The sequence below is a fragment of the Vulpes lagopus genome, chromosome 18 (assembly GCF_018345385.1).
Source record: "Vulpes lagopus strain Blue_001 chromosome 18, ASM1834538v1, whole genome shotgun sequence".
Lineage (NCBI taxonomy): Eukaryota > Metazoa > Chordata > Mammalia > Carnivora > Canidae > Vulpes > Vulpes lagopus.
Window position 1 is genome coordinate 44,672,680 of NC_054841.1, and position 20,952 is coordinate 44,693,631.

A 20,952-nucleotide genomic window follows, 5' to 3' on the forward strand; every position below is an offset into this window, starting at 1 on the left:
TAGAGCTCAGGAGAGAGCATGGTCATGGCAACATCATGACTTTAGATATCTCCAGAACTGTGAGAGAATAAATTTCTGTTGTTTTGAGCCACCCAGCAGCTGTGTGGTACTTTATTGTAGCAGGACAGGCAAACTAAAAGTGGTGTCACAAGCATATGTACCTGCTTAAGCTAACATTTTTATAACTGGCATCATACATTATATACTAGTTTATATCTGGTCAGTGCAATGGCATTGAGATTCATCCATATTATTCCATTTGTCACTGGTTCATTCCTTGTCATTGGTGAGTAGTATTCCATTGTATAGCTGTATCACATTTGGTTTATCCATTCAGTTGCTATGTACATTCTCGAATGCATCTTTGTGTAGACACACTTTCACTTCTCATAGCTGTACATCTGAAGAATGGCTAGGTCATGTGGTCAGTGAATGTTTACCTTTTCAAGAAGCTGCCATGCTGCTTTCTAAAGTAGCAGTGTCATTTCATATTTCTACCAGCAATGGATGAGAGTTTCAGTTGCTCTATTCTTTCCAGGACTTGGTATTATCAGTCTTTCTCATTTTAGCCATTCTATTGGGCATGACATGATGTATCATTGTGTTTTTAATTTGTGATTTCCTGATGATTAATGATATTGAGCATCTTCTCATGTGCTTATTGGCCATTAGTCTATCTTCCTTTGTGCAGTATCTGAGCTATTATAAATGGGTTTGTAAATTTTGTTTTCCAACTGATTGCTACTAGTATACAAAATGCAGTTGATTTTGTATATAAACATTGTATCCTGAGTCATTGCTAAATTCACTTTTTAGTTCCAATAATTGCTTTCTAGATCCAATTAAATATACCATTGGCAAGTAGGAACTGTTTTACTTGTTTCCCATGTTTAGATCTTTTATTTAATTTACTTGCTTATTCTGCTGGCTAGAACTCCAGTGAAATGTTGACTGGAAGTGCAGGAAATGGACATTCTTTCCTTTTTCCATATCTCAAATGATAACTTTAGGCCTTCACCCCTTTATATGAGGTTACCGATATAGTTTTCTTTAGTGCCTTTTATCTGACTGAGGAATTAACCTTTCATTCTTAGTTTGCTCAGAAAATTTATCATGAATAGCAATTGAATTTTGTCAAATATTTTTTCATGTCTATTAAAAAAGATCATATTCTTTTCTCCTTAGTACTATTGACAAGATGAATTACATGGATTGAATTTCAAATTGTTCAGCAAACCTTACATTTCTGGAATAAACCCTGGTCATTCACGATTTATTATCCTTCTATATATTGTTGATTTGATTTGCTAATGTTTAAAGAACTTTTGAAACTGTTTTAAAACTATATTCATGAGGGTTCTTGATCTGTAGTTTCCTGGTTTGTGTAACATCCTTATAAGTTTTCAGTATTTGGGCAATTCTGGCCTCATAAAATAATTTAGGCAATGTTTCCCCCTCCTCTGTTTTCTGAAAAAGTTTGTGAAAGATTGCTATTATTTTTTTCCTCAAGTGTTTGATAGAATTAACCAATGAAACCATCTGGGACTGGAGTTCATGTTATGGGAAGATTTCTGATTAATTCAATTTCTTCATTAGCTCTAAGGCTACTCAGATTTTCTGCTTCTTCATATGTCAATTTTGGGTATTGTATTTTTCAAGAAATTTGTCCATTTCATTTAAACTGGTTAAATGTTGGCATTAAGTTGTTCATATGCTCTCGTATTATCTATTTAAGTCTAAAACTTGTAGCATAGCCTGTATTTCATTTCTGGTATTGGAGAATTGCTTTCAATCTCTCTTTCCCTGCCAAACTGATGAGAGAAGTGAGACCCAGAACTGTCTAAAGTTTTCTGTCTAGCTAGATGTTTGCTGACTTTATTAACCCTTTTCAAAGAACCAGCTTTCAAATCTATTAATTTTCTTTTGTCTCAGTTTTCTCTTTCATGATTTCTCCTCTTAACAATTATTTTCTTCTGCTTGCTCTGGATTTCCTTTGCCCTGTATTAGTTCCTTAATGTATAACCTTAAGCCATTATTTATATATATATACACATTTAAAGCTAATTTCTTTTGTGTTGCCTGTATCATATAAGTTTTAATATGTTGAACATTCATTATCATTTAGCTCAAAAATATTTTCTAATCTCCCTATCATTTCTTTTTTGACCCTTGGATAATCTAGAAGTGTGGTGCTCTTAGATGTCATATTTTTATTGCTTTCTCATTTAATATCATTGTGGTCAGAGATATATTCTTTATGATTTTAATCCTTTAAGATTTATTGAGACTTGTTTTATATCCAAGCATAAACATATAAAGAATATGCAGTTTGCCATTGTTGAGTGTAGGGTACATAGCAATTTTTTTAATTGAAGTATAGCAGGCACACAGTGTTACATTAGTTTCAGGTGTTTCAGGTGTAGTTATACAGTGATTCCACGTGTAAATTACAATTAGTTCAGTGTGGCTGATTGATGTTTGAATCTTCTTTGTCTTTACTGATAGTTTTTGGTCTCATTCTATCAATTGCCAAGAGAGAGACATTAAAATCTCTTACTATTATTGTGGGATTTTCTATTTCTCCCTTTAATTCTGTTACTTTTTGCTTTATCTTTTTGAGGCTCTGTTATTAAAAACATGAACATTTGTAATTGTTATGTCTGCCTCATTAATTGTCCTTTTTATTATTATGAAACATGCCCCTTTATCTCTGATAATGTCCCTTATTTTAAGGTTCACTTTATCTGATATCCTTCTTATGTTTACTGTTTGCATGGTTTATTTTTTCCATCTATTTACTTTCTGTGTCTGTATATTCAGTGTCTCTTATAGGTATCATAAAGTAGATTTTGTTAGTATTTTTATTGCTGCATAACAAGTTACGACAAACTTAGCAAACTATAACAGCATCCATTTGTTAGCTCATAGTTCTACAAGTTGGAAGTCATGATGTGACTGGCTTCTCTGCCCATGGACCCTCAAAGCTAAAATCACAGTGTTGGTCAGGCTGCAGAAGCTTGACTCTGTGGTTGAATTTAGTTTATTGCAGCTGAGGACCCAAGGTCCCTGTTTCCTTGCTGTTCAGACAAGGTTCACTCTCTGTTCCGAGAGACCATCCACATTCCTTGCCACATGGCTTTTTTCGTCAAGCCAGAACAGAGTGTCTCTCATGTCAAATTCCCCTCACACTTCAAATCTTCTTTGGGAAAAACCTGTTGTCTTTAAGGGCTTACCTGAATAGGTCAGAACCACAGAGCATATCTTAAAGTCAGCTATGCCATAGTTCTATCAGGGTGTGACCTCCCATCACAGTCCCATTTCATGCTCATACTCAAAGGGAGGGGTGGAAATCTTCGAGACAAGCTTAGAAATCTACCTACCATGTGCTCTTTTATTCTTTCTGCATTTTAATTGTTTAGGCCACAAGTGTTTAATGTAATTATTTATATGGCTAGATTTAGGTCTACCATTTTGTTATTGGTTTACTGTTTGTGTCCTCTGTTTTTTGTTTTCTAGTCCCCTTTGCCTGCTTTTTAAAAGTTAGAATTATTTTTTAGTATTCCATTTCAATTGGGTTTTGGTGTATATCTTATTTTCTTTTTTAGCAGTTTCCTATGGATTATAATATACATCAGTAATCTTTTACATTCTAGTTAGTGTTGATGTTGTATCATTTCACATAAAATATAAAAACCTTGCAACCGTACAGCTCCCTTCTCCCCACTTTCTGGGCATCCTTTTCTGTTATATTTGTCATGTATCTATACACATTGAAAAACCAACAAAAGTATAACTTTTGTTTTAAATAGTCATAAATACTTTAAAGAACTTAAGAAGAAAAATATACTTCTGTATTTACCCACATATTTTCCTATTTTATTGTTCTGCCTTCATTTCTGAAGATCCAGATTTCCATCTAATATAATTTCCTTTCACCCTGATCAACTTTCTTTTTTAAAAAAAAATTTTATTTATTTATTCATGAGAGACACACAGAGAGAGAGAGAGAGAGGCAGAGACACAGGAAGAGGGAGAAGCAGGCTCCATGCAGGGATCTTGATGTGGGACTCCATCCTGGGTCTCCAGGATCACACCCTGGGCTGAAGGTGGCGCTAAGCTGCTGACCCCTCTGGGCTGCCCCAACCTGAACAACTTTCTATAGCACATACAGTTGCAGCTCTGCTGGCAGTGGTTCTCTAATTTTCCTCTACCTGAAAATAACTTTATTTTACCTTTGTTCTTAAAGGATTTTTCTGCTGGATATAAAACTATGGCCTGACAGGTTGTTTTTTTTCCTTTCAGCACTTTGAAGATTTTTTTTCCATGGTCTTCTGACATTCATGAGTTCTGATTTTTAAAAAATCTGTCATCATTCAAGCCATTGTTTCCCTATATTTAATGTGTCATGTTCCCCCGGGTGCTTTCAAGATTTTCTCTTTATGTTCAGTTTTCAGCAGTTTATGCTGTGGATTCCATATTTATTTTGTCTTAAAGCATAGTTTTTCTTGAATTTATCTTATTCAAAGTTCTTCACTCAACTTCTGAATCCATACACTTAACTTTCACTACATTTTGACAAAATCTTGGCCATTATTTTTTGCCTCATTCTTCTCTCTTCTCTTCCTGGGACTCTACTTATATATCTGTTAAACTTTTTCTTTTTCTCTCATGAGTCTGTAAGGCCCTATTCATTTGCTTCACTCTCTTTGTTTCTTCTCTCTCTGTTTTTCACACTGAGTAATCTCTATTGATGTTAACTTCAAGTTCACTGACTCTTTCCTCTATCATCTTTATTCTTCTGCTAGTGAATAAACTGACTACAATCTATTCTCTTTCCACCAAAATAAGAGAAATTACCTTCATTCTGGTTATTGTTCCAAATTTCTACTGTCCTCCACCATTTATCTCCTTTTAAATGCTCTTTGGAATTCTCAGATAATTGTTTTTGTACTTCAACCAGAGTTTATGGTTTTATCAGTGAAAGGATTAGTCTGAGAGGATTATACCATTATACCAGAAGCAGAACTCTTGAGTTGGTATTTTGAACTCACATCAGCACCTTACTTCCTTCTGCCCAGTGGTAGTGCCTCCTGGGTGCCCACAAGATCCTCCAGCTGGGATATTTACTGAATGACTAATTTCCATGCCAGAGCAGGAAGGAACAAGGTAGGAGCCCAGAGCCGGGAGATACTGAGGCTGATGGGACTCTCCTCCTTACTGAGGTATCCTTCAGGGATAGGATTTCTGGATTTAAAAGGGCAGGAACAAGGGGTGCCTGGGTGACTCAGTTGGTCAAGCAAATGCCTTCAGCCTAGGTCATGATCCAGAATCCTGGGATTGAGACCCTGTTGGGCTCCTTGCTCAGTCGGGAGTCTGCTTGTCCCTTTCCCTCTGCCCTGCTCGTGGTCTCTCTCTCAGTTTCTCCCACTCTCAAATAAATACATAAAATCTTTTTTTTTAAAATGGGGAGCAGAAACAAGGCAATCTGATGACTCAAGACTGGTTGTGGTGACTCCAAGAAGGAACCTGGAGAGACCTAAGTGTTGGACACAGGAAGAGGAAAATAGAGGCTGAGATAGAACTATTTGAAGTGTAGGCAAATGAAGGGAAAGCAATTTCCCTATGGATGTAAATCTCCTTACAGGGAAAAAAAAATACTTTTCTGAGAGATACTCCATCACTTGGCATTCTTCTTTCCAGTGGATATCCAAATTGAGTGATTACAAAAAAAGGTGATACTAGGTATCTTAATTTGTTCTTCATACCAAAGACAGACTCTCTCCCTCTGTCTCTCTCGCTCTTTTCACACACACACACACCACCACCACCACCACCACTACCACTACCATCATGACATTTATGTCATGATGCCATTATGACATTTTAGTAGATTAAGCATTGTTATTTTTTTGTTTTGTTTTTTTGTATGCCCCCAGTAATAAGGTGCTCTGGAGACTATTCATACTCTTGAAAATGTAAAATGAAGTGTGATAACTGAGTAATAACATGAATGTTTGCTTTGTAGATGTTCTTCAGTTTCAGTGAGAAAAATGTAGATTATGAAACATTTAAAGCGCTCAATGATGCATGTCTTGTCTATGATGGCCGACTTGTGATTGATACCAACTTCCACACCAACGACGTAGCCATCAGAGCTGCTGGTTCCCTCACCAAATTCTCCAATAAATATTACTCAAATGAATGGACTCATAGCAGCTTCAGCTCCAAAGAAATTGGCTTCCAGCTGGCAGCAGCTATGCTCAGTCTCTTTGATCCAACCCTTGAGCCTGTGACTGAACCACCAGCTGATCTTGACCGACTCATCCCCATGTACAAGGGAGCCAAGATCCAAGGTGTGTATTAGGTCACCTTCTTTCTTTTGATGAAGCCACTCATTGGATCTGGATCAGCGCTCAGAGCAACCCCCCATGTTTCTCTTAGGCTTGGTAAGGAGGCTTCTCTGTCTCTCAGTGGGTTTGCACAGAGACAGAGGAGGGCTCAGTCTCATTTTTAAGGATTTATTATGGACCTGGCATTTTATTGTGGTCCTTTGTATTTTGAGCATGTATTATGGACCACATCATAACTGTGGTCCCCATTTTACAGGTACATGAAGAGAGATTAGGAATAATCAGTAACTTACCCAAAGGTCACTCACAACTGGTTAGTGAGACAATGCCCGACACCATGCTAAACTTTTGTTCTCACTATAAACTTGGAGATAAGGAGACCCTTCCAAATGTCCTAGGCCTTGGCTTATTACCTAGATGGATAAACTAAACCATTCACAGCTGTAATGGTTGTGAATATAAGGAGATCACTGTACGAGTAATGTAGGATTTTTTTGTGTTTGGCAGATGAGAGATATCTTTGAAAGTAGTGTCTTTGAATGTTGTGGATTTTCTATCACAAAAATGCACATATTTACAAAATTGTAAGTTCATTTCCAGGAGGTTGATGGACCAATCTTTAAAGCCATCCATGGACCCCTTAAGGTATCCATGGACCCTAATCCAGTAAACAGAGCATGAACTAAGGAGTCACAAGTCCTACATTCCAGTCCTTGTAATTTCCTACCTAACTAAATGGACTCTGATAGATCCTGCTCTGCTTCTCATTTTGGGTTGAGAACTTAGGAAAGGTAATGACCATGGGAAAAGAAGAAAAGGAATGGGAATCAAAGAGCAGAGCTAGATCAAGCTCATTCTATGGGACAAGCTTGAAATAGTAAGAATTTCATAATGATAATTGTCTAAAGTGTTGAATAAGAACTTTGTTGATTTTCCTTAATAATACCCACTTTAATGTTTTGGTTACATAATGAAAGAGTGACAGGGAATGGGATTATCACTGCAACATTTAAAGCCTCTATAGGTCTTGGTTTGGCTTTGACAGGCATAGATTAGAATGCCAGGGGTTATGGGAAATCATAGGATACACAAGATTAGCTTGGCACATCTTCTGGAGCATTGCTGGCTATATTATGGGGTACAATGGCACATTTACATTGATTTTGTTTAATAAAATCAATCTCACAAAGTTTCTTGCTAATACTTGTACTTGGGATAGTTTGAGTAGCATACACCATGGTAAGCATCTCTTTGTCTATGTCTTATGTGCTATATACAAATATATCAACTCCATTACCACTTCATTAACAAGTAAATTAAAATGTGGAAAACTTTCCATTTCCTGTAGGAGGCATTCTTCCTGGTTCTTACCACTATCTGCATATTGCCAAACCTGCCATTCCAACTCCCTTAGAGGTACAAATGGCCCAGCCTAGTTTTGTAAGTATTATTCCTAAATTTCATTTTACTTTCAAATATAACACTTTCTTTACAGGGGGATGAAATTCTTTATTCAGAGTCTTTAGTATAATGTACTGTTCATCAGAAAAGCCACATGGTAGCCAGCTCCCAAGATGGCCCCATGATTCTTGCCCCTTGGTATTCATGCCTTTATGTGGTCCCCACCCAAACAGCGTAGGGCTGACCTATGTAGCCAACAGGATATTGTGGAAATGACCGTGTGTGACTTCCAAAGCTAAATCATGAAAGATATTACATCTCTAACTTGTACCCTCCTGGATCATTTGCTGCCATGTTGTAAGGTCAGCCAGGCTGCCCTGTACCAGCCATTAGCAATTTGCCAGTCATGTGAGGGAGCCACCTTGGACGTAAATCCTCCAACCCCAGTCAAGGCTTCAGATGATGTGGCCCCAGCAGACATCTTGACTACAAACTTATGAGAGACTTTGAGCCAGAATCCCACAACTAAGCTGCTCCTAACTTCATAACTCCCAAGCCATTAAGTGTTTTTAATAGAATATTTTTTTAGAGCAGGTTTAGGTTCACAGAAAAATTGAGGGGAAAGTACTGACATTTTCCCATGTACCCCCATCCCCATTTATACATAACCTCTTACCTACAATGACATCTCATTGTCACCCGAAGTCCACAGTTTAGAGTTCTCTCTTGGTGTTAAACATTCTGTGGGTTTGGGCAAATGTATAATGAATGGTATGTATCCACCATTATAGTGTCATACAGAGTAGTTTCATGGCTCTAAAGCTCCTATGTGTTCTGCCCATTCATCCGTCCCTCCCCACAACCCTCAGCAACCACTGATCTTTTCATGGTCTCCATTGTTTTTTCTTTTCCAGAATGTCATATAGTTGGAATCATACAGCATGGTTTCAGATTGCTGCTTTCACTGAGAGATGTGCACTGGTTTCCACCATGTCTTCTCATAGCTTGATAGGGAATTTCTTTTTAGTGCTGAATAATTCCATTGCTTGGATGGAATGCAAATTATTTATCCAACCACCTGTTAAAGGACAATAAGTTGCTAAGTTTTGAGGTAATCTGTGATGCTCCAATAGAGCAGTATATGGCAGTATACAAATACATTGTTTAGAGTCTGGGATGTCCATCCAGAACACATTGTTCTCCTGTCCTGCCTGAATTACCCCAGAAAGACCATCCAGGAAAAGCAAAAGCTGTGGGGTGGGACACCCCCTGGGTTCAACGTAAGTAGAAGGGACACAGTGCAGTTGGTCAGTCAGCAACCTGTTCAGATTAGATCCTCTGGCACACGGTCCCAACCTGATGTTTGTCATTTGGATGTTGCTTTTTTGATGTGTCATGTTTGCTTTTTTTGTCTCTGAGGCAAACACTAGAACTTGCCTGTTTTCTTATCCTGAGTATTTTTGAGGGTTAACAGGCTTCCCAATGTAAAATAAACATATTTCCCAGATTTCCATGAGAATAGGGTTGGCCATATGGTGGGTTTTGGCCAATGAGATGTAAGTAGAAGCTTGGAACATTGGAACATTCCTTTAAGGGAGGCAGACTCAAAAATGGCATAGGCTATTTGCCTCTCACCTTTCTCCCTTCTGGAAAGCAGAATCCCAGCTCTTCCATGTACTTCCCATGGTCTTTGAACAAATTACCAACTTCTCTGTATTTCTGGTATTATTAGGGATCATATATAAAGTAATAGTGCCTTTAAGGAACAAAAGAGGTAACCAGTCAGTGGTGGATGTTGTTGTTAATTATAATTCCAGATAAATAATGAAACCAAGTTCTTGCAAGGTAGGATAGATGTATTTAAAACTTATTTCCAGAGGAACTTGTGTGGCTCAGTGGTTGAGCATCTGCCTTTGGCTCAGGTCGTGATCCCGGGGTCCTAGGATCGAGTTCCACATCAGGCGCCCCTCAGGGAGCCTGCTTCTCCCTCTGTCTATGTCTCTGCCTCTCTCTGTGTGTCTCTCATGAATAAATAAGTAAAATCTTAAGAAAAAAAACCTTATTTCCTTTGGGCTTCTCCCAGAGTCTTTGTGGTATATTCTGTATACATGGTCTGATTCCAGATTTTTCTTACAAATAAAAGATCATAGAGAATAGTATTATGGTATCTGTTGCTATGTAACAAAACTGAGCAACATGAAATAGCCATTTGATTCTGCTCACAGATTCTGTGGGTTAGGAATTTGGACAGGACACAGTGGGAATGGCTCGTCTCTGCCCTTTGGTGCCTGGAGCCTCAGCTGAGGAGACTATAAGATTCGTTGTGACTCAGTGGGTGGATCAGAAGGCTTGAACTCACCTGGGCTGGGATGACTCAATCACAGGGAGTGCTGACTGAAGCATCACACCCAGGCTGTCCTGGTCACCTGGGTTTTCTCACAGCACAGCAGCCTCAGAGTAGTCAGACTTCTTATATGATGACTCAGGGCTCCAAGGGCATGTGTCTTCATTAACAAGCTGGAAGCTGCAGGACCTTTTATGACTTATCCTCAATAGTCACACAGTGTCACTCCCCCACTTCATCTGTTGGAATAGTCACAGCCCACCGAGATTCAAGGAGAGAGGACATAGAGCTCATCTCTCAATGAGAAGAGTGTCAAGGTCAAATTGCAGATGAGTATGTGGGATGGGGACAAAATATTAGACTTGGTTTCAGACAGAACCAGATTCTTCAAGAACACTGTGGTTTCCTACATGCAGTGTCATTTATTTATGAACCACGGGCCCTCCCTCTGAATAAAGTCAGAGAAGGTTTTGAATAAAGACCCCCTTAAAAAGGGCTTTTTTTTTTTTTTTAAAGATAATTAGTTTTAATAAGAATGCAACTTAAATAGATTCTTTGGCTGGTGCTATGACAGTATTTGAACAGGACCCCTGACTTTAATTAACCATTTTGCCAGGTGGGCCTCCTTTTTAATTAGTACAGATTTAAACAGATTTTTTTCCATTTTATTCTCCAATAAAAAAAATGTAGGATGGTTCCATGGCAATCTTTTGGGGTTGGAATTAATTTGATTAAGTAAAATTGTTGCCAAAATGGTCAGGCAGTCACCTAAATATAACCAATTGATTGAGAATGGAGCCCATTGAATAATATTTCACTAGAGAAACTGAACTGCTATTCTTACAATAAATGTAGTGCAGATGAATTTTACCAGACTTCTATAGCACTCACTAATTGGAATATTTAAGTAAGAAGATACTTTAGTAATTCATGAGCTTTCTGAGAGGTAACCTGACAAAAAGAAGAAAGGAGACCCCTACATAATAAACTAATTTACAGATTCCAGTCCACATGCTTTGTTGGCTTATACACCACGGAATAAAGAAATTTGTCACAACAAATTCTGCCTTGGATATCATCAAATTTAAAATTGTGTGTTCATCATGAGAGCTGGGGACTTGATTTCTTGCACACCAAGTCTGATTACTCCTGTGTCTTCCATTTGGCATGAATTCCAGAGCCATTTTCCAACCTTTGTCAAAATCATAAAGGAACTCGAAAGGATAATTGTATTCAGGGAAAAAGGAAGGAGGAAAAATACTACACCAGAACCAGTTACTCCACCAAAATCTTAAATTCAAGATCCACATTTCAAAAAAGAAAAAAAATCCACATTTTCTAGCAATTTACTAATATACTTAAAATAAAGGAAGCAACTAGACACATCCCAAAGAATTGGAAAGTGTATGAAATCATCATCATTACCTCAAAACCCCTTACGCGGTGGCAGGGCTAGAAGCTGCCTAAGTTATCATTTAATGGAGTGATTTTCTGTGAGTATAGGCAGAGAGAGTTCTGCTCTTCATTGGATTTTCTGAATCTATCAGTAACTGTGACTAGGAATGACCTAAGAAATTCAGATGAGTCTGCCTGGCCCTACAAGAGTAATTTGTGTCTGAGAAGCCCATCTGTAGATGGCTTGTCTTTAATGTCAATGCAAAATATTTCAATGCATTCCACATTCCCAGAACGGCCCCCTGGTTATGCTAACACAATGCCAAATCTCATTAAAATGGACAAAATTATTTCATAGTTGAGATCAGCTATCTTACCACACAGCGTGGTCATTTTTTCCACTACAGCATGGCCACTTTCTGCAATCTTAAAGCCCTCATAGCTATAATGTGCAAAAACATAGAGGCAGCCCAAAGATTGTAATTCAGTATTTAAATTATAAAGAAGACCACCCCCACCCCAACAGATACCATGAGGACAAATCATTGGAATCGATGCTGACTCTATCACCCTTCTGGGACAGGCTGACCCTGGAGTGCATGTCCCACTCAGACTCTTAACCAGCAAGCTAGCCAGGCTCTACAAATATGTGTCAAGACACCACCAACCAGGATGCCTGGGTGGCTCAGTGGTTGAGAATCTGCCTTCGGCTCAGGGTGTGATCCCGGGGTCCTGGGATTGGATCCCACATCAGATTCCCACAGGGAGCCTGCTTCTCCCTCTGCCTGTGTCTTTGCCTCTCTCTCTCTCTCTGTGTTTCTCATGAATAAATAAAGAAAAACTTAAAAAAAAAAAACCGACTAAGTTACTGTGGCCCAAGAATTGAGGTGCTCAGCCTTGGCCAAATCAGTCCCCCTAAGCACAGAGTTCTTGTGAGCAGAAGTGAAAAACTTTGCAAAGTCAAAGTCTGTCACATGTGTAGATCACAAGCTGTGCCCCTTGATGCCTGGATTCCCTGCCTTACTCTCCAAGTTTAAAGAAATTTTAAAGAGAAGGTGGAAGAGCCAAGACCTTGTGGGATTGTGGACTATGCCCTCCAGCGAGCCCTGGGGAAACCTGGCACTAAATCTATGCTGGAGCTGTTGCCAGTACCCCCTCTTCTGGATGCCCCCCCCCCCAGCTGCCCAACCACAAGGGCCAGGGAGCAGCCCCATCTCAGAGACTTACTCGACTTTGCACTGAGGCACCCCTCCTGAGAAAGGCTGCCCACCACCCATCGGGTAGGGGGGGTGCAGCTGAGCCTAAAGCTGCTGGCGCCAAACTCGAGTGGTCTTTAAAGTCTTGTATTTAATCTTAGAAACACACTTGGCAGGCACATTCTTCACTCTCACAGTGCCATGTGTATTTAATTCAAAAATAGCCTTTGCTACGATGGGCTGCCAGGTAAATGTCTGGCATGTCAGACATGCCTGTGATGTCACATGCCTCACTCTGGGAGGTGTTTGTTGCTCACTCTGAGAAGTCAAGACTTGAGGAAACACACCTGATGGAAGAAAGTCTGTGGGGCTATCTAAGACTAGAGAAATTCTTGCGACAGGAGCAAAGGTGAAGGGATGATTGGACAAAGAGAGCAGGCCACCTGCAGCTAGTGACTCAGTCCTGGCCTTTCCAGACTCAATTCTTGAGTCCAGACAAGCCCCACTCTTCTGCATCAGACTCCTCCCTCCCACCGTCCCTCCTTCCGTCCTTCTCTCATTCCCTCCATCCCTCCTTCCCTCCTTCTCCCTTGCTGCTTCTACTTTGTTTCATTTCTCTTTCACTCCTGTTTGTTCATCAGGAGTCTGATTCTGTGCCACAACACAGCCACTATATTTTAAACTAACTTTTTATCATGTTAGAAGTGATAGTCATTTTAAAAATTAGGAACAATAGATGATCAAATGAGCAGAAAGGGAAACACTAAAAGTGATCCAGCCTATGGACCACAGAAATTGACCATTTGAACAGTTTTGTTAAAGTGTTGATAGAAAAACAAATAGAATGATACTATGTATGTTTATAAAAATAGAATGATGCTGTGTAAGTTATAAAGTATAACTTTATACTACTATAGTATCAAATGTGCTGTGAATGTATTTTCCTGTTGTGAAATATAGTTTACCAATGATTTCTATTGGATGTGTTGATCCCATTGTGTGGATGTACCATTGTTCTGTTGGTTGATGCTTTCCACGCTGCTGTGGAGGTAGATTTCCCATCTGCATACATCCATCTGTGTAAGTGTTGGATGACTTGCACCTCCCTCAAGGTGCCACCTCCAAACCCCCTTCCTAAGCCACACCTGCTCTCTCCCTGACCCCTAGATAACTAGTTTCACACACACATGTGGGGTTGGCCCAAGGTTTACCTGATATCCCTCCTATATATCTCACCATGTGCCCTTTCCATTGGCAGATTCCTCCCCAAGGCTTTGCCACGTGTTGCCCAAACACCCATAAGGTGTTTCAGTTTATTTAAAAATTCAGTTAAACCTTAAACCTTGTGTCCTTGTTTAGACAAAATCCCCAGGGGATGTCCAGGACTAAGTAAATGTTTGGGATCAGTGTAGTCCAACTTGCCTTGGATTTCTAAAATGCCACATTCAAGTGCAGAGCAAAAGCTTAAATCTATATGCACTCAGGAAAGCTTTATTGAATGTAACTGTGTGCTAAGTTCAGAGTCTAGGGGCAAAGTGCACTTTCAGCCATCACCAATAGAACCCATGTTTTTCCACTGAGGGTTCTCAGTTTGATTGTCTGAGCTGGTGGGGAGCATGTCTCCAATTGGTAGGTTGGTAGCCATTAAGGGCTGAAATAGAAAAAGTGAATGTGACATGGGATTTATCCTGTGGGTTCATGCTGCAGTGTTAGCCAGCTTCTAGGGGACACAAAGCCATCCATCAACACCTCTGACAACTTACAAGCTAGCAAGAAGCCTGCACCACATGCATGTGTACTTCCTTCCCATGAACTTGAACCTTCTTCCTGGGAACAGACCTGACCAAACAGCTGATCTCTCTGCATCCAGCTGGCAGGGATTCACCTTTAACTTATTCCTTTTGCTTACATAAACTTTTTTAAAAACCTGAAATTCTTTCCAATCACTGTTGACTAGGAAGTTTTTCTCAAAACAGTGCTGTGAAAAAATTTTAAAAATTAACAGTCTTAACACACCTCACAGAAGAGAATAAACCCAGTTCCTTGCACTAGCTGTGTGAGGTATTGAATAGCACAGAATTGGTTGTAACCAGGCAACTTATTTAGAAACGCAGAACAATGCAATCACAGTTTAAAATATCCTGAGGAACATTTAGTCATTAAGTTCAGTATGTGGTTTCTGAAACTGGGTTAGCTTCTGCTGCGTTTAGTCAATATTTATTACTGTTATTTGTGATGTGTGATAAGGTATAACCTATTATATATTAAAACTATTTTGCTAGGATAAAGTTCCCAAACTCCAGAAATGTTTCTAATGTTGTTTTTCTGATTCTCCTCCCCATCCCCCCCCTACCAGGGTTCAGAAGTAGTAACAGGGAATGCAAAAAATGGGACTTACTTCCGAATACATATTAACAAGTATAAAATGGTGGAAACCATCACGTGCCTTTCTAAAGAGCCTTTCCCTGCCTCCAACTACATCCGCTTGTTTGGCCAGCACGAGCAACTTCTCAACAACCTATGTGCTCGGTATGAGGACAAGCTGATCCCAGATCTCTACAGGCAAGTTGAACATTACACTTTACTAAAAGGAAATGCAAGCATTTGTAATATCTTGTGAATGAGAGATGTGTTTTTGCGATGCACAGAAAGCAACACGGGGACCCGTGGGAGCAGCTAGAGTGGCAGAAAATTTATTCTAAGATAATGAAGAGTATCTGACCACTAGCATTGGCCTGAGAGTGGAGGGTCACATGGAGAAGTGCATGGGCTCTTTGTGTGTCCCAATATTGTCCCCATAGCCACACACAGGCCTGGATCCCAAATGCATCCAAGTGCAGCCTCTACATCACTAACAAGCCCAGATGAGATGATATTCAAGTCACTTTCAACATGGGCTTCTAAAAGTAGTCAGAAATTGAAGAGGTGGGTTTGGGAGCAGGATATGGGAGCACTTGGTCTTGGTGGGAATTCCACAGCCACAGACAGGCTACTTGTGACCCCAGCCTTCCTCGCAGAATGTGCACAAGCATAGGGGTGAGGCCATTTGTATGGGATATTGTTACGGGAATTCTGCACAACAGGGTGGTTAGACTGGGGGATCTTGCCTCTGTCTTTTCAAATGCTAAGACACTTTTTCATCCTATACCTCTGGGAGGGCTAGAATTTTAGAGTAGAAAGCTACTCCTGAACACAGCCTGTTGCTTGGAAAGATTAGGAGAACTTCCTTCTCTGCACAAAACAAGATGATGACAGAGTCAGTATCAGATAGAGATGTAGGACATAAGTCATAGAATTCCAGGATCCTCAGTATCCATGGTGGTGACTTCTAAGATCAGGAGCAATTTCTCTTACCTCTCTCTTACCTCTTAAATTGGGGTGCCTGGGTGGGTCAGTTGGTTAAGCATCTGCCTTCTGCTCAGGTCATGATTTCAGGGTCCTGGGATTGAGCCCCACGTCAGGCTCCTTGCTCAATGGGGAGTCTGATCCCCCCCTCCCCTCCTTCTTCACCCCCCCCCATGCTTTCTCTCAAATAAATAAATAAATCTTTAAGAAATATGTTTACATTGTAGAATGCATCATACAAACAAAAAGTATATAAAACATCTATGTACACTTTAAGGGATAGTAGTACTAAAATTCTGTGTCCCTCACAGAAATTCATAAGAAAGAATTCTGGGGTGGGGGGGACACTTGTTTTTTTTTAAAGAAAATTCCTTATTTCAGGATGTTTGAAGCTCTCTCTCATCACATTCACAGTACGTCCTTGGAGGTAACAACTATCATGAGGATTGGTTAATCACTCTTTTCTTTCCTGTAAAGCAGGGATCAGCAAACTTTCTCTATAAAGGGCCAAATAGTAAATATTTTCAGCTCTATGGGCCATACAATCTCATCACAGTAATTCTATGTTGCAGTGTGAAAGAAGCCACAGACAATACATAGGCAAACAGATGTAGCTGTGTCCCAAAAAAACTTTGTACCAGAGTAAGTGCCAAGTCAATCCTTGTTCTAAAGGTGTACCACATACATATGATTTCATAAATAATAAATTCATTTGTTTTGATTACTTTTGAATCAATTCTGTGGCTGACTAGAAGAAGTAAACACTTGGGGCACCTGGGTGGCTCAATTGGTTAAGCATCTGCCTTTGGCTTATGTCATGATCCTGGGGTTCTGGGATTGAGCCCAAGGTGGTCTCTCTGTTCATCAGAGAGTCTGCTTGTCCCTGTCCCTATGCCCCTTGCCCTGCTCATATTCTCTCTCAAATAAATAAAATCTTTATAAAAAAAAAAAAAAAGAAAGAGAAAGTCAACACTCCCTTTAGCACCATTTGTGAGGCCCATCCACGTGATGTATAGAGCTGGAGTCCATTTGTTTATCCTGCTGTATAATATTCTCTTATACTATGGTCCCATTCATGTTTGATTGACTGATGTTTAAATTGTTCCCAACTCAATGCCATCACAAACAATGCTATGGATATTGTGGGCACATGTCACATATGAGAACTTCTCTTACCTGTACCTGGTGGTGCTGAGAACTTAAACTCCCCCCAGCAGTACATGAAGATGCCTCCACAGCCCTGTCCATCTGAGGCACTGCTGTATTTTAACATGTGGTCCTTCTTATGGTGTGAAAAGGTATCCTCCCGTGGTTTTAGTTTCCATGCTCTGTTCAGTAACACAACTCAGTGTCTTTTCGTTTGCTCATGGGCTGCTCATGATAGCTTTGGGGAAATGCCTGCTTATGACATTTGTCCACTTTTCTTATGTATTGTCTTCTTACTCATTCACAGGCATTATTTATGCACTCTGGATACACACCCATGTTAGTTATTTTTAACATTTTGAGCCTTTTCACTTTATGGTGTCAATTAACAGAACTAAAATTAAATTCTTAATTTTAAGGTAATCTGTTTATCTTCTTCAGGGTGTCTTGGATATTTCTGTCCCTTTGCTCTTCTAATAGTTTTATAGTATACTTGTGAAGTTCCATGAAAAACCCCACTGGATTTGATAAGAAATGCAATAAAACTTAGTTCAGTGAGAATTGACATCTTTGATATTAAGCCCATATGTTATGCTATAACATAACATAGGTCTTAGTCTATTTAGGTCTCTTTAATATCTTCCAATAGAATTTTAAAATTTTCTCCATGATGGCTTCCAAAATTTTTGTTTGCTATAATCCAAAATGTTTTATATTTGTATTGCTCTTATAAATAATCATTTGCTTATTGGTTTCTGCCATAATAGTGCATAGAAATACACTTTTTGTATGGGTTTGAATTCTGCAAATTTGCCAAACTCCCTCACTTACTCAAATAATTTCCCTAAATATTGTTTTAGATTTTCCACACATGAAAATTATATCATCTGCAAATAATGACAGTTTGTTTCCTCTTTTCTAATCTTTGTAACTTTTATTTCTTTTTCTTATTTGCTACACTGGCTAAGCTTTGCAGTGAAAGGTGGGACAGAAGTAGTGAGAGATGGCACCCTTGCCTCATTCTTAATCTTAAAGAGAATGTGTTCAGTATTAATTATATGACATTTGCCATACATATTTTTGTCGATGCCTTTTATCAAGTTAAGAAAGTTGCTTCTTAAGCAAGTTGTTAAGTTGCTTGTTCAGTATTAATTATATGACATTTGCCATACATATTTTTGTCGATGCCTTTTATCAAGTTAAGAAAGTTGCTTCTTAAGCAAGTTGTTAAGTTGCTTTTTGTTACTGCTAACTTGCTAGGTATTTTAATCATGCATGAATGTTTCTTGTTTACCAGAAAGAGTACTTAATTTCTGAAACCTTTTATATATGAGGATATTTTCCTATATGCCCCCAATTATAAACTATATTTTGATATAATACCAAATTTGGTAAAGTATCACATGTCTTAATCATAGGCTTTCCCTTCTCAAATCTTAGTACTTTTGACTCCAATATTTATTTAAAATAAAGAAAAATACAAGTATTTAAAAAATGAATGCATTTTTTCCTTAGCTTGTAAATAGGATTTTATTGTTACTTTAACCTTATCCAAAATATTAAATTAAAAAGGAATCAGTTGATTGTTGAAGAAAATTTTTACTCAGGGAGGAACAATATGTCAAAAGTCTCCTCTGAAAAGAAAATGTTTTTGCATTTGACCAATTTCAGAAGCCCTAGCTGATTTGTTTTTCCCTGAGAAGAAGGTGGTATTGAAAGAGACAGACTCTGTAAGCTTGGGACTACTAGTCAGGGCGCAGCTGTTAACTGATGGTAGTAATAATTTTAAAAGTTAATTTGATTTGCTAAGAGTGAATATTTGGGATGGCAAAATGAGACAACACTAGGACGTGCCATATCAGGACGTGCCAATTGACATCTGTAAGAAAGAAGCAAGGCGGGCAGGAAGATGGTGGCTGATCATCAGAGGTCACTGGTCATGTTTAAGTGACGTGCTGAGGCCATTGCCATGCCTCGTCAGTCACTCCCACATGCGTGTTAGTGTGTATATGCAGCTGTGGCCACGTTCCTTTCAAGTGCCATGAAATGCTGCCAGGCCTCAGTGCTAATTCTTGGCCAACCACTGCCTGCCCTGTCTGTTGTCAGACAGACTGGCAAGGTTCTTTGCAAGCAGGAAGGGCAAATGGTTTCGCTTATTTTGGCTGCGGTCTGATTCCCGATTATTTCCCTGACCTTGGCAGCACTGGCAATATTCTTGTTCGAACCCAGGCCAGTTTCGATCCACCACATCTAGAGCCACCATCCTGCAAGCTGGGGATGGGCTGACCATCAACCAGCTGCTCCGTCTTCTGCAAGATGGACATGATGTCAAGATCAGGTTCCTCCTCGGGTCCAAAGAACCCCCCAGAACCTCTTCTCTCCATGTCCTTCAATCTCTTCTTGCCCCATCAAGGGCCAGGACAGAGCAGGTACTGACAGTGCCAGCGGGAACGGTGGCAACTACAGGGGCAGGTGCTGTAGCAGGCGAGGCCTCCTGAGCAGTGGCTCTGGCTGCCTGTGGAGGGGCTTGCTTGGAGCCATTTGGAAACATGAGGTGGTGGCTGAGCAGTCAGCCACTGCGATCTGTAGCGGGACAGCTGCCACAGGACGGCAGTGTCACTGAGGATCTGGGACTGAGGCTGGCTGTGATTTTATTCTTTGTTTTCATCTTGGAGTGCCAGTAGAAATCATTAATGATGAAGAGAACAAATCCACCACCAGAGACTCTGTGTGTATGTGAATGTGTGTGTGCAAGACAGCAATAAATTCATCAACTGACTGATATACCATTTTGGAAAAAGAACAGAGCCCATCTTTATCATGTGTTCCTTCCTGAACCAGTCAGCAGTTAAAGTCACTTAACAAATGTGTGACTAGGGGGTCCCTGGGTGGCTCAGGGGTTTGGCGCCTGCCTTCGGCCCAGGGCGAGATCCTGGAGTCCTGGGATCGAGTCCCACGTCGGGCTTCCTGCATGGAGCCTGCTTCTCCCTCTGCCTGTGTCTCTGCCTCTGTCTGTGTCTCATGAATAAATAAATAAAATATTTAAAAACAAAAACAAACAAAAAAACCCCAAATGTGTGTCTCTCATGAATAAATAAAGTATTTAAAAACAAAAACAAACAAAAAACCCCAAATGTGTGACTAGAGAAGCTGCATCTGGCAGCGTCTCCTGTGCAAGCACACAGATGCCTCTTGCAAACCTTGCAGACCCCTGCCTGCTGGATCCCAGGACAGTGACAGTGTTTCCAATGAGCAGCCCCTGCACCTGCTGATACTGTTCCCCCCTGGAGACATGGGGCGAGGGTGCAGAAGGAGCTTCTGTGAGGGTGGTGAGAAGTCACAGAGTGGGAACTTGGGTTTGAGGGGAGAGGCGGGGGCGAGGCTGTTTCCCCGAGAAGCCTCTGCTGCAGGGCTTTAACAAGGCACATCCCTTGCCTACTCCTCTTAACTCTGCGTCATCTTCATCTACCCCACTTATGGATGGCCCTGCAAAAACAAGGTCTTGCCTACAGAGTCCCTCCCCTTCTTAGTATTAATTAACAGTCTGTAGCATCCTTTATCCACCCCCCCCCCCCCCAGGCAGTGTGAATAGGTCTTGCCCTGGCTTCTTTGTGTGAGCCCATCAGATGCTCGGAAACCTTGATTGAATCACCCTTTTTCACATCTTCACATGCTCAGCTCTCAAAGACTGCCCTCACATGGCCCTCTCCTCCTGCGAGCACCGCCACCCTCAACACTTCCTCAAACACTCGAATGGCCTATTTTTAGTGGGTAA

The 20,952-nt window shown here is 40.1% G+C and overlaps 1 protein-coding gene across 6 annotated transcripts in view; it reads left to right on the forward strand.

The window, feature by feature from the left end:
• Positions 1-20,952, forward strand: part of CFAP61 (cilia and flagella associated protein 61) — a 270,399-nt gene that overhangs the window by 199,872 nt on the left and 49,575 nt on the right. For 5 of the 6 annotated variants that reach the window (XM_041732553.1, XM_041732556.1, XM_041732555.1 and 2 more), the window contains 3 exons: positions 6,026-6,353; positions 7,699-7,790; positions 15,043-15,248. In XM_041732553.1, the coding sequence (XP_041588487.1) occupies positions 6,026-6,353; positions 7,699-7,790; positions 15,043-15,248 (626 nt within the window). Of the gene's footprint in view, positions 1-6,025; positions 6,354-7,698; positions 7,791-8,665; positions 8,771-15,042; positions 15,249-20,952 lie in introns of those variants that run through there. The other variant, XM_041732558.1, reaches the window with a different exon arrangement.